Source organism: Neophocaena asiaeorientalis, unplaced genomic scaffold (assembly GCF_003031525.2).
Source record: "Neophocaena asiaeorientalis asiaeorientalis breed wild unplaced genomic scaffold, Neophocaena_asiaeorientalis_V1.1 scaffold233, whole genome shotgun sequence".
Classification (NCBI taxonomy): Eukaryota; Metazoa; Chordata; class Mammalia; order Artiodactyla; family Phocoenidae; genus Neophocaena; species Neophocaena asiaeorientalis.
Genome location: NW_020171811.1, coordinates 472763 through 490133, shown reverse-complemented (window position 1 = coordinate 490133; position 17371 = coordinate 472763). Strand labels below are relative to the sequence as shown.

Sequence of the window (17371 nt, the reverse complement as noted above, 5' to 3'; positions counted from 1 at the left end):
GACATGCAGAGAGCTCTTTCCAAAGTGGGTCACTCACCATATATTCAGGGTCTGGAATTTTTACCCCACTGAAGTACTGATTTGTGCTAAATACTTGATGGTGCCTAGGAATGAGGTCTCCTTTGGACAAGAAGAAAGAGAAAGGTAAAATTAGATAGGTTGTATATATTACAAAATACTGAGTATAGCTCCCTGAAATTAACATATTATAAATCAACTATACATCAATAAAAATTAAAAAAAACAAACCCAAAAAAACCCACAAAAAAGAAATAAATAGAAAATAAAGTCTTTTTCATCCTCTCAAAGAAAATTAGATCACTTAGCAAGCACTGCTCTATGGTTTCCTTCCACTGGTGCTGTGTTGGTCAGTGCCTATACCTACAAAGGCTGCAATTTGCTTCTCCACTCAGAGGGAGAGGCACTGAGGGAACTTTCAACAAACTGTGCCGAGACCCACAGTGGGTGGAGTACTGTGTTAGGCACAGAGGAGGCATGAACGGAAACTAAAGGCTGCAACGTTCTTGCCCCTCAAAGGCTCACAAAATGTTTGAGGAGTCCAGACCAAAGAACTCAGAAGCATGCACACACACATACACACACTAACAAATAATGGCTTTTTTAAAATAGCAAATGTACGCTGGAGAGGGTGTGGAGAAAAGGGACCCCTCCTGCACTGTTGGTGGGAATGTAAATTGATACAGCCGCTATGGAGAACAGTATGGAGGCTCCTTAAAAAACTAAAACTAGAACTACCATACGAGGCAGCAATCCCACTACTGGGCGTATACCCAGAGAAAACCATAATTCAAAAAGACACATGCACCCCAATGTGCACTGCAGCACTGTTTACGATAGCCAGGTCATGGAAGCAACCTAAACGCCCATCAACAGGCGAACGGATAAAGAAGATGTGGTCCATGTATACAATGGAATATTATTCAGCCATAAAAAGGAAGGAAATTGGGTCATTTGTATAGATATGGATGGACCTAGAGACTGTAATACAGAGTGAAAGAAAGAGAAAAACAAATATCGTATATTAATGCATATTTGTGGAATCTAGAAAAATGGTACAGATGAACCATTTGCAGAGCAGAAATAGAGACACGGGTGTAAGAAACGTATGGACACCAGGGGGAGGAAGCGGCGGGGGGTGGTGGTGGTGGTGGGATGAACTGGGAGATTGGGATTGACATGTATACACCAATATGTATAAAACAGATAAGTAATAAGAACCTGCTGCATAAAAATTAAATTAATTAAATTAAATTTAAAACAATAGCAGAAGTGCAACAACCACAAATCAAAATCGTATTCACTGAATACTGATGGGTCGAGATAAAAGTGTATTGGCCTAGCGCTTAGAACAGTGCCTGACACGTAGCAAGCACTCAATAAATATCTGAGAAAGGAAGGGTTAGGGTTAGGAAAGGAGCAGAGAAAGGGAAGGAGGGAGGGAGGAAACAAAGCATGAAAGATCTAGCTAGAAGGAATATGTTTCCAAATTGGAACCACCTTTACTTGTTTTACCAAATAGCAATCACTTGGAAATCCCACTTTATGTACTGTCTAGAAGCACTAAAGATGTGAAGTAATAAAACAAAAGGAGCATTTCTATATTCTGGGGGATTATGTGAGGCTCACCTGCCCACATTTCAGCCAAATAAGCTAAAATCGCCCTCATGTAAAATTCCAGGGATATGACATCTGAAGAGGAATTTTGTTCAGAGAACAGATGGAGATGCTCAGAAGGGCACCCCTGGCACACCCAGGCCCACTTCCCAGAGCAGAATGAACAGTGAAAGCCTGCCAGCCAGGGCCCCGGAAACGCTGCTATTGGACTGGGCTGGAGTTCCAACCTCAGGGTATCAAGTTGGCTAAATTTACCAGTTTGTCTCGGAACTTTACCTTTCACTCAAATCCAAAAACTGCTGTCCTTGCCCATTTTGGATGAGCAGACAAAATATGCTCTCTAATGCCTTGTCCCAGGTCTCAGTGAGCTTCCTCATGAGCACATTGTCTGTACCTTAATAACCTTCTTCCACCAGAGAGCTGGGGGGTAGGACATGGACATAGTGCCCTAAAATCACTGGGAAAACACAGTGCCCTGGCAGGGCTCCAAGGTGACTTACAAGTCACTCAACAAAAGCTACCAGCAAACATTTACTGCCTACTGTGTGCAGATGTTGGTGGAGGATAAATAGAAATAAAAGACAGGATCTCAGCCTCAGGCAGCTTACAGCACCTTTGGAATGATGCAAGCACAAGACACAAGTACAAGACAAGACATGGCAACAGCAGATGCTACATAAGTTTCAAGGAAAAAAAGTTTGCTTCAAACTGGGAGTCATAGCTCAACTCCCTGACTTCTGAAGGGATCAATGACTGCTCACAGATCTGTTCGTCTGTCCCTTCCTTCCCCCTCTTCTCCTCCCCCCTATTCCCCAAGAGTAGAAACAAAGGAAAGGACTTTGGGGGTGGGAAAAATAAAACAAGAAGGGTGACATAAGAAGAACCAGGCTTTCTTCCCGACACTTAGAAGGTTGAGCATCTTCTAAATAGCATCTGAATAATCCGAACTAGCCTGACAGGCGGGAGTCGAGGACATCCAGAGAATGAATTACCACAACATAATAAGTGAAGCGAAGCACAACAGCATTCTGTAGACTGCTAGGCCCTTATAGAAATGTATGTTTTTATTGTTGCTATCATCATTATTCAGAGTTTAACTTGATCCAAACTATGCTGAAGAGAGAATCTTGTGTCTTTTTGGACAATTAGAACATACTCAAAATTGTTGATTCTTTCTCTTAAAACAAACCCAGACACCTTTAATGGAGCCATTTCATTGAGACTTTCCCTCTTTGTGACTGTAAAGGGCATTAGATGAGACTAGGAACTTGGCTCTGCCCAGCACTGACACGGGTAAAACTATCCAGTTTCCAAAAGGCGGGACAGAAACACCACTTACCCAAGGTTTTCCTAATCAGATAGAGCTGATCCACATCTGATTTCCCGGGCCACAGAGGCACTCCTGACAGCAGCTCAGCAAAGACACAGCCAATTGCCCAAACGTCTACTGGGGGGCCGTACTGCATGTCCCCCACCAACAGCTCTGGGGAGCGGTACCACCTGGTGGCCACATAGTCTGTGTAGTAGTCACTCGGTCCAGCTGGCCAGTGATGGGACATGGAAAAGAGAGAGAGCAGTGCAAGCGAGGAATCAAAACCAGGAGGGGGAAGACCTGAGAAATCAAGCTTGTGTTCCATCTGTGGCTTTCCTAAATCAGTGGTTCACAATACTGGGTGCACATTAAAATCACTTGGAATACACTATTTTAAAAATTACTGATGTTTGGGTAACCCCCCCCCCCAGTCCAATTAAACCAGAATCCCTGGAGGGGTATCAGTATAGTTTTTATAGTTAGAGTTTATAGTTTCCCAGATGATTCTAATCTACAGCCGAGGTTGAAAACCACTCTTCTAAAACAGTAGTTCTAAAATGTACTATTTTAGCAAAACATGGTAGAAACCAGGAGGGTAACATACTTTTGAATAAGCACTTTACTGTGGTAAAATTGACAGATAGCATACATTTTAAACCAGTGTATATCGACATGTTTTCAATTAATTGCAGACGTGTAATTTATAGCAAGCTTATGCCCTAAATATACAGGAACCAGCTTTCTATAGCATTTAGATTCTTTATCATGTTAAAAATCTTTCCAGCTTTGACACTTAACTAAAGAAAACTTCAATACTCACTCAAAAGCCGAGCGAATCCAAAGTCGCAAAGCTTAATCACAGAATGTTTTGTGACGAGGATGTTTTCTGGCTTTACGTCTCTGTGTATGCACTAATCACAAACACCAAACCAAAGCAGATTAGAAAGGAGCAACTACAATACATGGACTAAATAAAACATATGAATATTTAGCAAATATTTGAGAAATCGTTTGAACCTCTCACTGGACTTTTGGAAAACAGACTACAGAACAGCAGCCTAGTACCATATACCTAGTACCATACCCATCACAGCCTGAGTCAGCCCAAATTCCTGAAGGGCCCCTAAAGACCAACAAGTGTGAAAGGAAAAATGAAAGTAGGGTAGCCAGATAAAAAACAAATAAGTTTTTAGTATAAGTATGCCCCACGCAACGTTTGGGACATATTTATACTAAAGGGTTATGACTGTTTACCTGAAATTCACATTTAACTGGGTGTCCTGTATTTCATCCGGCTACCTTAGGTGACAGGGAGAATGTTAAAAGGCTCTGGGTGAGGCCTGCAGCATGGCTGCAGGAGCTGCAAGTTGGTGCCTAAGCAGAATTCACAATCCAGTTGTTTAACTGAGAACAGAACACATTCTGCCTGGTAAACAGGACAAGCCCTGAGCCTACTGAGATAAGCTGGGAAAGAGAAGGGCGGGAAGCAGCAGCTTGCCAAGAGACCTCCCTTCCAGCTCTGACATTCGTCCCCACCAGATAAATAAGAGCAGGCAGTGCTCACCCTCTGGGGAGTCGCTAGATGTCAGCTCCATCCCACACACATCCAGCCTTCTTTCTGCGCCTCCACCCCACGGGATGTAGTCCCCATGCCAGAGTTTAGACACAAATCACCTGTGGTTTCCAGACTACAGCTGACATTGCTTAACAGGGTGATGCTGGAAGAATGTTTAAGAATCTTCACATGATTTTCTTATTAAATAACAATTTTTTGGCAAGGAACAAATCAACAACCTAATTAAAATTACATAAAAACAACCGTGGGGTCATAGTACTGTTCAGGTTCCTAATAACCTTCCCTTCTTCCAAGTGTTTTCCTCTCTGGAGGAGAATGTTGGAGACTTCTGCAATCTGAGAGACCCTCTCTGGCTTGCGGCTGATACCCTGGGATGTTCTTGACTCTCTAGAATCTGGAGAGATGACAGAGTTTCCTCTTGGGCCTGGCCTAGTTCTCACTCCAAAGGATCTTCGGGGTGAGACCTCCGTGTGTTTCCCCATGGGCATTTATTATTCTGGAAAAACTGGGGGGAAATAACTGAATTATTTTATTACAATCTATCTGATTCTCAGCAAATAATGGCCCTGAGATCTCCACTTTTTTTTTTACCACTGGCTTCAAATATTACTATAAATGGGTACAGCCCTGAATATCATGACGACAGATGGTCAGAAGTGCTTGTAAGCAAGAATGTGCTCCTATTCTGCTCTGGGAATTCTTTACAAGTTTCTACAACCCTCCCCCCATGCACATGTGGCCAAACAGCTTCAGGGGCTCTCCAGGGAACTGTGGTATGCGTTATATTTGTTCTTAGTGTCTCTGCTTTTCCCCACCAGGGCCTTTCTGCAGTCTCTCTTGCTCCCCCATCCTAAAACCTGCTCTCAGGAAACTGCTAGCCCTCACTCGCAGTACCTATAAGGTGTCCATGCTCCCTGCTATGCATGCATTTGGACAAGGACTGTAGCCGTGAGCTAGGTGGAGGAACAGCCGGGAGAAGTGCCGCCTACTCTCATATTTGCTTCTCTGGGAAGGCAGCTTCAGGGGAAAAAAAAAACCCATTTAGAACAGCGTGAGGAAGGGGATTCAGCCCCACCAGTGAAATTGGACCCTGGCTGTTGTCAGGATGACATATTGCGGTAAATTGCCCTTGTGGCCAAAATGAAGCTCTGATGTTGGAGTCTGGCTTCTGTGCACAGGGACTGGGCCATGTTGTATTGGAAGGAACAGCAGGGTTCCCAGCATCTGTGAAGTCACACCACCTGGGCAGCGGTCCACTGTGCTTCCCGCCAGCCTCGCTGTGGCTGGGAGTGCTAGAGGTTTCCACTGGCTGCTTTGTTGCAGACTTGGCACCTCTATCTCACCAATGCAGACACTAGTACGTGTGTATGGCACTTGAGACTCCACGTACTGCACTCAACAAGCATGAGCTTGTTGAGTTCCCCTCCCCAATTTCAGAGTATTTTGAGGGTTCCAGACCAACACGGACTCCAACTGAATGGGATTCTACCTTAAATCTGAGCAGTTCCTAAGCAACGTAAAAATAACTACTTTCTTAAAATCATAAAAATGCATCTTTAAAACCTGAACAAGAAGGACTAGCTAGGTTGGCATTTTTAGCGTCTACTTACCCCAACCAGGCTTACAAAGATTTGGGTAAAAAATTCTATCCAGAAAAGTATGATATAAACTTCGTACAAAGGCTCCACCTCAGCTTAAGGGCAGCCTTCTGGTTTTTAGAGGGAGATCATGAGACTTACATTGTGTTTATGGCAAAAATTTATGGCTTGCAATGTCTGCCAAGTTATGCTCTTCACAAGATGTTCTGGTACCCTATTAAAAAAAAAAAAGCAACACAGACACATTCTTTAGTGTTGCCATGGAATTCAGCTCAAAAAAAGAAAAAAGCAAACCAAGACAGGCTTAAGTAGTGGAAAATCCTAAGTCACACATACAGTCATCTAACTCATGCGACAGGCATTCCAGGGGTCCAAAGTGTAGAGAACACATGATCAGAACACTGCTGAATTCCAGGGACAGCAAGGTAACAACAATGTAACATCTACATCTATAGGGAGGGACCAGGAAGACCCACAGGGATTTCAACGGGTACTTAAGACCACCCACCTCGAACATCTGTGGCACCACTGGGAACCTGCCTGGTAACTTGAGCTCTGTCTCAAGTTACCAGGCAGGTAACAAAAAAGGAGCTTTTTGTTGATGGCAAGTTATTAGTAAATATCAAGCATGAAAGATGCTGTTTATTTTTTCAAGTTGTCCCAACTGATGGCCTTGAAGCCTAACTCATCTTCCACAGGTGGGCACATGGTTTCTTCAGATCCCCTAGGCAGCACTTTTTTTTTAATTTTTAAATTTGTATTTATTTATGCTTGCATTGGGTCTTCGTTGCTGCACGCGGACTCCCCTCTAGGCTTCACGGCATGTGGGATCTTCCCGGACCAGGGATTGAACCTGTGACCCCTGCATTGGCAGGCGGACTCCCAACCACTGTGCCACCAGGGAAGCCCCAGCACTTTTTTTTAAGGTAATGAAGATTTTACTGATGGTAAGGAAGAGGTTTACATTGCACACCAGGCAACAGAAGGTCATAATAAGTAGACGCCCACACAGGCATCTTGGTCCTTTCCTCACACCGTTCCTCTCTGGTAGCTGGCTGCATCCTGTTCACATCTCCCTGCCCTGTCCTCTATTACAGCGTCTAAACCTCACGCCACTGCTCCCAGCACTTCCTCCCTGACTCTAAGCTTACATAACCAGGGCAAACAGTGGCCCCAGTAGGTCCTTTGTGTGAATCAGAAAACGGTACCTGCTCTGAGAGCATTTTTAAAAAAAAATATTAGGCAATGAGCAAAACGAACTACAGACAGAGTACATTTATTTTCAAAGACCCCTGCCCACCAGTTAGACTTAACTGTTTTTACAAATCAAACATTAAACAATGTTGTGATCCTCAGCCAGAACTAATATGTACACCAGGGAGGAAGCTCTGGAGTACTTGTGTCAAGGTGACCCAAAAAAGTCACTTCCAGCCTCCGGGAGGGGCTATGAGGCCACTGTTGTCACAGGCCAGATGTTCAGGAAATCCTTTCAAGCAGATAAGGGGAAGCTGGAACAGTGGGACAATGTGGAGGAAATGAAGAGGCCACTTCCATGAAGAAGAGCTGGGACATTCCTGGGCTGAAGTAGCTTTTCTCCAAATTCCCTTCCTTATTCTAGCGACATAAAGGTACAGATGCCAGAAAATCTCACCTGTCTAGAAAGAAGGCCTAGAAAGATACAACTAAGAAGAGGACATTTCAGGGGACGTGCTTTCCCCCAGCCTCAATTTTTTACCCAGAAAAAAATAGAATATATGTTGATTATGTAATGAATTAAGTATTAATATAAGGTTATTCAGTACCAGGCAATTTTAGTCTCTAAGAACATTTCCCAAAAGAAATTACGGGGCTTCCCTGCTGGCGCAGTGGTTGAGAGTCCGCCTGCTGATGCGGGGGACACGGGTTCGCGCCCCGGTCTGGGAGGATCCCACATGCTGCGGAGCGGCTGGACCCGTGAGCCATGGCCGCTGAGCCTGCACATCCGGAGCCTGTACTCCGCGGCGGGAGGGGCCACAGCAGTGAGAGGCCCGCGTGGCGCGGAAAAAAAAAAAAAAAAGAAATTACGCAAAAAGAGCATTTAAAAGTAAATTATAATAGCGTATCATTAGCACTCCTCTAACACTAAGCACCTTGTTACACAGTTTTCAAACGTAAAAATTCTGTTCAAGCTACCTAGTGTCGTCTTGGCTCAGCTACTCACTCCACTTTTTTTTTTCATATATATTTTATTATTTATTTAGGCTGAGCTGGTCTCAGCTTCAGCAAACGGGATCCTCGCTGGGCATGCATGATCTTTCAGTTGCAGCATGCAGACTCTTAGTTGCGCACGCATGAGGGATCTAGTTCCCCGACCAGGGATCAAACCCGGACCTACTGTATCGGGAGCACGGAGTCCCACTCACTGGACCACCAGGGAAGTCCCTCACTTCCCTTCTTGATTACTCTGTTTCTGCTCTGGAATGCCAGGGCCTCAGATTCTATCTCTAAGACCCCTTTTAGCTGAGGATGATAGGAGCCAGGTTCTTCACTGTTGGTGGAGGGAGTTACAGATAAAGAAAGGAAGAAAAATAGAATCTATTCTGTGGCGCCTCACTGGGACTGGATACTCACATATGTACAGAGGGCGCTGTGCTGAAGAGGGTGCTATCTTATACACATGCTCCAGAAAGCTTTTCTGCTTGGGACAACATCTGACGGAGTGGTTAAGGTGATGAGAAGCAGCCTGATTTGGACTATATTTTAAAAATAGAGTCTTCAGGATTTTCTGAGAGATTGGATGTGAGATTCAGAGAGAAATCAAGGAATGACACCAAGTAATTAGCCTAAGTTGCTGGTTTATGGTGGGGCCCTTTACTGTGGAGAATGCTTGGGGAGAAGCCGGGGAGGGGTAGGGAGGGTGGATGGATGAGATGCTTCTCAGCCATGCAAGGGAAGACTCTGGGAAAGGAGTTCTGAATTCAGAAGGAAGGTCCAGAGGGATAAATTTGGGAAGCATAAGCATAATGATGGGATTTACAGGCCTAAGAGTGGATGAAGCCACCTAAGGAATGAATCCAGAAAAAAGAAGAGAAGGTCAAGCCCTGAGGCCCTGCAACATGTAGAGATCAGAAGGAGGAGGGGGACCCAGCAAGAGACTAGGGTTGAACACCAAGTGAACTAAGATGACACTCAAGAGAACACAGTGTCACTGAAGCCAACTGATAAAAGTGCTTCAAAGGACTTCTGGGTTAAGATGGTGGATTAAACATACCCATCTATTTCACTCTCTCCTAAAACCTAACTAGAACGACACTGAAGCTCAATCTAAATATAATAAGACATCATCTCACCCTCAGGCAGCTTATAGTATCTTTGGGAAAATAAAAGTACAAGACAAGACATGGTGACAGCAGGTGAGAGCTACAGCTGTCCCTCTGGAGCCCACTGAGCTGTGGTCCAACTTGACAGAGGTACTCCCTCCAGGGAGGGTGAAGTGGAATCCATCTTCCACTCGTGGGAAGAGGTGCAGGAGAAGTGCACTCCTGGGTCCTCCACCAGTGTGACCTCACGGCACTCCTCCTGCCTGCTTTGGGGACTTTGTTTCACCCCCAGGAACATAAAAGCTTCCCAAGTGTTTGGCTCCAAGGAGTAAGGGGGTATCATTAGAAATATCTGTGGTCTAGATTTCTGTGTGACTGTACCATCATTTTAGCCAATTGGAGACAGAGATCCTTGGCCACACTAAGTAAGCAAACCCAGAAAGAGGAAGACCGGAGATCCAAGAAGTGGTGAATCAAACTATAGAGAAATTCCAAGAGGGGATTCAAAGGATGACAGCAAAGGGAAGTCCCAGGAGGACAGCTGGTCAGCGGGCTTGGAGAACAGCAAGCCAAACAGATGGAGAATGGGGGTCTAAAGGCAGGATATCACCAAGGGGGCAAAAAAGTGAACTAATGGATTACCTGATGTGATTATCCTGTGGAAAAGTATGCTGAGAGACTATTAAAAAGAGTGGAAAAAGTTAGCAATAGAATACTAAGCAAATTTAAAAAGCAAGGCAAACATAATTTAGAAAAAATACAAAAAGAAACCCTAGTATGGTAAAATGCGCAGCTATAAGTAATATTTACATAGGCATAATAATGGGAACAGTGAATGCTGAATTAATAAAATTTTAATGTAACTATTTGGGGGGAGAAGGGGAAGCAGAGGAAATAATGGTGTAAGAGAGCTAAATCCTCATCTGTCAGAATAGTCTGTAGATAATGTCTAAAAATGTCTAAAAATTAATACATCAAGAAATAGCAAAAAAAAAAAAAAAAGAAACAGCAGAACATCGCTATTTTTATTACATTACATTGCTAGATTTAATTTGCTAAGGTTTTTTACACCTAAGTTCACAAGGGATATTCACCTGTCATTTTCTTTCCTTGAAATGTCCTCATCTAGTTTTGGTATCAGGTTATAGTGGTCTCACAATATCCTTCTATATTTTCTGAAAGAGTTTGTGTAGGATTGCTATTATTTCTACCTTGTATGTTTGAAGGAATTCATTCATCAAATATTTTAATAATAGAAACCAAAGTAGCAGGACTATAAGGAAAAAATATATATAAATCCACATCATTGGTGATAAGGTGAATTGGTTCAGTTTGACAAACCCTATGAGCCGATAATCCCATTTTGAGAACTTCTAAAGAAAAAGTGCAAAAGAAGAAAAATCTTCTTTTTGTAGGAATATTTTGAGAGTAGAATCATTTATCAGACAAGACACTGAAAATGGCCTCAATATTCAACAATGGAGGAACAGTTAGATGGTAATGTAACTAGATATAATATCTTATAGTTAATAATAGATCTAAAAATTATACTGCAACATATTTAGAAACGCACATGAGGGGTTTCCCTGGCGGTCCAGTGGTTAAGACTCCGTGCTTCCACTGCAGGGGGCGCAGGCTAGATCCTGGGTTTGGGAACTAAGATCCCACATGCCTGCCGAGAGGAGAGGCGGGCAGGAGGGTGGGGCGTGGCGGAGAGAAATGCATATGAGAAAATATTAAGTGAAGAACAGAATTGGGGGGGAAAGTCATTTCATCACAGCAACATGGAGAATGTGCTGCTTCGTCTGGTAGGGCAGCCAGCAGCCTGGCTCCTTTTACAATGGTCCTCAGGTTTTCATATACAGACACTTACTTTTGTCAGCACACCAAGACAGTATCCATTTCAAAGGGGCAGGCGAACATTACACAAATTTACTAACCTGATATATAAAGCCAGAATGCTAATTTGTTCATCCATCTTTAAATTCTGACTGCCAGCTTATGCTCTCGTTGTAGGCGATTCCACAGAGAAACTCAAGTTCTAATGAGAATGGTGTTTGGTGAGCAAAGAGTTGGAATGAGAGGAAGTACACAGTTTGACTGGTTATTGCCTTTATGCTGAGACAGTTTAGTTGCACCCATCTCCAAATTAGGAAGCTGTCGTCCTTAGATAAAATGTGTGTAATCAGTCACATCTAACCAGCCTGGCAGCCTCCTATCCCTTTAAGGATGCTTTGCATATCTCTGCCCTGATGCATAATGTGTTGGTTTCACAAAATAACTCCCAGAAAGCAAACTTCTGTCTCTCCTTCCAAGTTTTGGAACGGATGGACTATGACCCTAATGTCCTGATAACAAAATTGAAACGAACAGAGAGAAACCTAAACAACTGCTGTGTGAAAGTGAACAGATTAAACTGCATTTCAAACACGTCTTCAGAAATAAGAGAGACGAGAGAGATGACAAAGAAAGACCATGGATCTCTTCCCAGGTTCTCAATACAGTAATGGTCCTTTCCACCACTGCTCCTCTAATATTTGTCACATTACAAGAAGTCAAACAATCAACATCCATTCAAGCTTCACGTCTACACAAGGTTACAACAAAGATGGGGACAAAAGGGCTGGCCAAGCTCCTATAGAAATAATATGTTCTTTGAAATTTATCTTATAGAAATATTTATGTTTACTGTAGCCTTATTATTAGAGAAAAACTAGAAACAATCTAAATATTTATCAATGGGGGGGTTGAATAAAGAAACCATGGTATATTTGCACCATGGAATTCGATACCATTTTAAAAATATAAAAGTAGAGATGTATGTATGAATAGGGAGACAGCTCCCAAACACACTTACAAAATGAACAGTATGTAGAGTTCAATCTCTTTAAATATATATACGCATAGGAAAATAATTAGAAAACCATTTCTCAAACTTTATTTCTATATGTTTCTGTGTTGCTTGACATTTTTACAACAAACAATGCATCACTTTAAAAAACAGATTTTTAGAGTTTTAGAAAAGTCCTGGAATTCCATTGTCAGAAACTGAAAACTTATAGTAATGCCCTTTACCCACCAGATGTTCTTTGAACAAACTATATGAGAGTCAGAGGAGGATCTGGTGGTAATGGAATCTGTACAGGAAAAAAAATGGGTGAAGTGTCCGGCTGCACTTACACAGGAGCAGAAAAATGAGGAGAGAACACCTAAACCAGTTGTTTACGAAACTTTGACAGAGGAGAGACCAATAGTTAATAGAATAATAAGTACAAGGCCCATTCAGTCCCACAGAAGATAAGGAATATGCTTGTTTGAGAGCAAATATAAGCAACACGAACACAGCACTGGGAACTATAATGGACATGTATTTATGCCACTATAACAGGATATATTCTGGCATAAACTCGCTTGTTAGTAGCAGCATGAATGTGAATCTTCTCCAAAAGCCTTCCAAAGGAGTTCAAGAAGTTACCGACATCTTACAAGGAGATAAATTAGTATCCGTTTCAGATTCAAAGTAGAGATAAGTCTTTGAGTCTGATTTAGCAGGAATTATTTTTAATAATTAAAACATTGCCAAAGCAATAAATGGAACACGGAGAAAATATAAAAAAACAAAGCGGAAAATATCTATACAATCATCACTCAGAGATAATCTCTATTAAAACGTGTATATTAATTACTTTTCTTTGTTTTCTACCTATCTATAAATTCTATGAAAGTGAAATATGTTTGTTTTTTTATTATAGCATTTTTCCTTCATTTTGCAACCACTCATGAACATTTCTCTACGTCAATGTTTGTTTTATCTTATAAGCATGATTCTTAGAAGCTCCACCGTATCCCATTGTGAAGACATACTATAATTTACTTAACCAATCCTCCATCATGGGACATGTCAGTTGTTTCCAATTTTTTTATTATAAACAATACTTCAACAATAGACACTTTTTAAACTAAATATTTACACACATACTCGATTATTTTCTTGTGGTAAGTTAACAGAAGTAGGCCCACTGCCAAATTTCCCTCTGGACAGGTTGCTCTAGCAGTGTACTAATGATTTCCTTTGACAATATTAGGTTTTAGACATCTTTAATCAAAGTAACTATTTTTAAATGAAAAATGAAACATTGTTATGATTACTGTTCTTTAAAATCATCTTTAAGGATCAATTTATCAGTTTGCTGACTCAGTCGCTCCACAGCAAGTATTGAGAATATACCAAGTGCCAAGAATTAAGCTAAAAATTACTGGGGATGCACAGATGAGGAAGGCACAGCTCTTGCCCTTAAAGATTTTATAGTTTACTGGGCAAACATAAATAATTCCAGAAGATGTAACGGATACCACAGGAAGGAACTCCCGAGTCTCCTAAGGTAGGTATCATAAGGAGGTCATCTTTGAGCTGTATCCAAGGGCAAGCAGGAGTTTGCCAGGCAGAGTACAGAAGGCAGGGCAATCCAGGTGTCCTAAAGCCTAGGATGCAAATGATTCCATGGGATTGGAAACTGGTGGGAAATGGGGTGATCTTGCAGAGTGAGTGAGATCTTGTATCCCATGCTAGGGGTTTTTACCACACCAGTAAGCTTTGAGGAGCTATTAAATGACTTATGTAGCGGAGTGGCATGATCCACTTTATATTTTAGAAATTTGTACCTGGAAATATAGTGATCACAGGACGTTCTTGGGGTAAATGTACAAACCCAGGGAGGACCAACCTGCCATCAGGCAGGAAAAACGTCAGCATTAGCACATTATCTTCTGTTGATATTGTCTAACAGATCACATATGAAACTAAAAGAGAACTGCAGTCTTCTGAGCTCTAGGTATTAGATCATCAACTCATAACACTGTAGAGCTGGAAGTTCTCTTAAATTTTACCTGGTACTAAACTCTCATTTTTAGAGGTAAGGACACCTGTAAGCAACTTGCTAAAGGTCACACAGGTGATGCTGACCCACTTTTACTGGGAATACACTCACAAGGTTTTATTTTATAGTATAGCTTTATTTTGTAGATCTCTACATTGAAACATAAAGTTTTCCTATGAATTTCAAAATCGTTGGTTGACAGAGTTAATGACATTTACTCCTTAATGATGACAAGCAAAATTCTGAAATAGCATTTAAAGGATCGGAGAATCCAAATAGTCAGGATAATGGAAAGTAACTTTTATTTTTAAAACACACACACACACACACACACACACACACACACACACACACACACATCCTTAAACTTCAAAGTAAATGCATATGATCTGACTTAGAATAAATCCTACTTTTCAAACTTGCTCAGTTATTAGTGTTCCTTAAGTCAATCTTATATTTGACAAACCATGGCACAGTGTCATTTGGAAATGAAGCTGCTAACCACACAGGTGTCTACCAGTCTTTCCCTTCTCTAACCCACCTCTATATTAAAGCATTTTCTGGAACATATATAACAGATTTTAGCCAGTGGAGTTAAAAAAATCTGCTTCCAAGCCTCTGATCACTCCTCTTCCTGTCTTTTTATTCTTCTGCTGAAACTATATGCTAAAAAAGAACTGACTCCCAATTGCTTGCAGCCCCCCACTAATCAGTGTTTCTAAGTGACTCAATCTAACATGATTAATCAAACTCCCTGCAACAACCCCCTAGTTCCACATAGCACGAGTAACTTATACTAGAAGGTTTAATTGAAGTGTCACTAGCAAGCTGTCAAAAGAGCAAATATCAACATAGTCAATGTTTTCTCCCTTGAACACATAATTTCTCTGTATCAATGACTTGCTGAAGGGAAGGAGGTGTCTGTTCTCTTGGCTCTCTCTGGCTGTGTAAATTAACAAGAAAAGCCTGTGCCATGGTCACTAATGAACCGTGAACCACTTTAATCCCATCTGCCCGGAGCTCATGGCAGATCATACATAAGCACCACCACATGGCAGAGCAAGCTCTTGGCCAAGGCTTGAAAGCCTTGTTTAAAGAGCCTCAGCCTCCAGCCACTGGAGTGCGAATGTGAGCCAGGATGGAGTGCCGTTCCATCGTTCTGATCTCCAGTGCACTCTACATAGCGTCTTCAGCCAAAGTTGGGCTCCCAGGAACACAGCAAAAGACAGAGAAGAGGACATATCCTTCCCTGTTCGACTTCTCTGGAGTCTCCTCACCTTGCAAGTCAAAGGTCGCCTCCTCCATGAAGTCTTCTTTGATTGACCCACTTTGAATCATATCTCCTAGGACCTTGTAATCATTCTACCCTCTCCCTCTGGCACAGTCACTGGTTCCAGGGGTAGCTGCATCACCTGAGCTGAGCCAATCAGTCTTCTACTGGACTTTGTATGCAGACGCTACCTTCTTCTAGAACTTCCTTTCTTCTAGAATGGCTACCCAGGTTGATAAAAGCCTGTGGCAATGCTTTCTAGTTCACACTTTTCCCTTCCTAACTGCTTCCATCTCACAGCACACACACATACCCTCCAAAATCAACCCTGTAAAGGAGACTCAACTCCAAGGCAGAATGAAGCCAACATAGAGAGGAAGAGTTGGGAGTCGTTGGTGCGGGGGAGAGGGAGACAGAGAGAGAGAGAACGGCCCCACCTAAGGCACTCTGCCTTAAAGACACCCAGCTGAGGAGTGGGTGGGAGCCAAAATCCAGCCTGCATTCTGCTCACCCTGGCAAAGAACGACCTTCAGAGGAGGGGATCTCACCCCCACCCCCTGCCTTTTTTTTTTCAAACAAAGGCTCTGTCTGCTCACCGAACCTTCTGCTGCTGCATACAAAGGTGTTGCCTGTGCTAGAAATGTGTTATAAGATCAGCAGGACCTCCAGAGTCACCTCTCCAATCACAGCCACCACCACTTCCTTTTTCACCTACACCCGGCTTCAGTTGGGTTTTTTGTCATTTGTAACCAAAAAAGTTCTGACCAATAGAGCAGACCAGATACCTGGGTTGCTTCAGATAAAACACCACGTTCGTTTTAGCCTTAAACTTCCTATTAGCCATTGTTTTTGAACTCTTCCTTTCAATCTCCAAGTCCTTATGCTTCCCTAGGCAGACACAGAATAACTAATATCCCTCCTTTTCTTTTCTAGAGACTGACATAGCATTTATGCAGAGATAATATACCAAGAAATCAAGTTCAACCGAATAATGTAGTTGCTGCTTTCTTCATGAAAATGGTGAGTTATGGTTTCTTTCTCAACATTTCTGGTAACCCCTCAGCAGCAGAGTATGGTGGCCAAACACTGGCTGCCCTTGCCTGCTGTGAAAAAGGGTCATAACTGATTTTCCCTCGCAAACCCTAGTGTGTTTTGCTGTGTTTTGTTTGTAAACGACAGGTCACTCACCCTCTTTGGTGTTTGTCCAGCTCGTGGAGCACCGTGTGGTCACAGTATTCAAACACCAGGTGAAGCTTCCGCTTCCTCCTGAAGACTTCGATAAGGTTGACGAGGTTGGGATGCTTGAGTTGCTGAAAACACAAAAAGCAAGGTGCTAAAGTCGAAGTGTGAAAGAGTTTTCTCTAATTTTGGCCCAACAGAAGAAAGCTATTTCTCCTTTAGAAAAATTCTTGTCTTGGGTTGACGGAGGCTGTTGATAGCACTATCTTTCTTCACTTGATGAGCTGTTCGTTAGCAGCCTGTAAGTGAAAAATGATCATGATCCTGGTGGTTAGTGAAGGTAAAGAGAGATATGAGGAGGCTGGGAAAAAAAAAATGAAAATGTCCCCTCCTACAGAGATCTCCCTAGACTGGTTCAGTGTCCCTCGTGGCCCCCCCTGAAGGATGAATCCTTTGGAATCCTTCAAACCTACTAAGTAATTGTTCAATTGATTGTTTAATGTCCTCTGCTGCCAACAGATATAATGGATACATTCTATAGAATATAAGAACCATGACAAACATCAGGGTCTGTGTTCTCTTGTTTACGCAGAATGATGTTTTATTCCCAGCATGGGGCCTTGCA

The 17371-nt window shown here is 42.4% G+C and overlaps 1 protein-coding gene across 4 annotated transcripts in view; it reads right to left on the bottom strand.

Annotated features, from left to right (window-relative positions):
- CDKL1 (cyclin dependent kinase like 1) overlaps positions 1–17371 on the bottom strand; it is a 58588-nt gene that overhangs the window by 9099 nt on the left and 32118 nt on the right. For all 4 annotated transcript variants that reach the window (XM_024767172.1, XM_024767393.1, XM_024767309.1 and 1 more), the window contains 5 exons: positions 16756–16877; positions 6263–6335; positions 3768–3858; positions 2975–3175; positions 38–120 (listed from right to left, as the gene is read on the bottom strand). In XM_024767172.1, coding sequence (XP_024622940.1) covers positions 38–120; positions 2975–3175; positions 3768–3858; positions 6263–6335; positions 16756–16877 — 570 coding nt within the window. The remainder of the gene's footprint in view (positions 1–37; positions 121–2974; positions 3176–3767; positions 3859–6262; positions 6336–16755; positions 16878–17371) is intronic.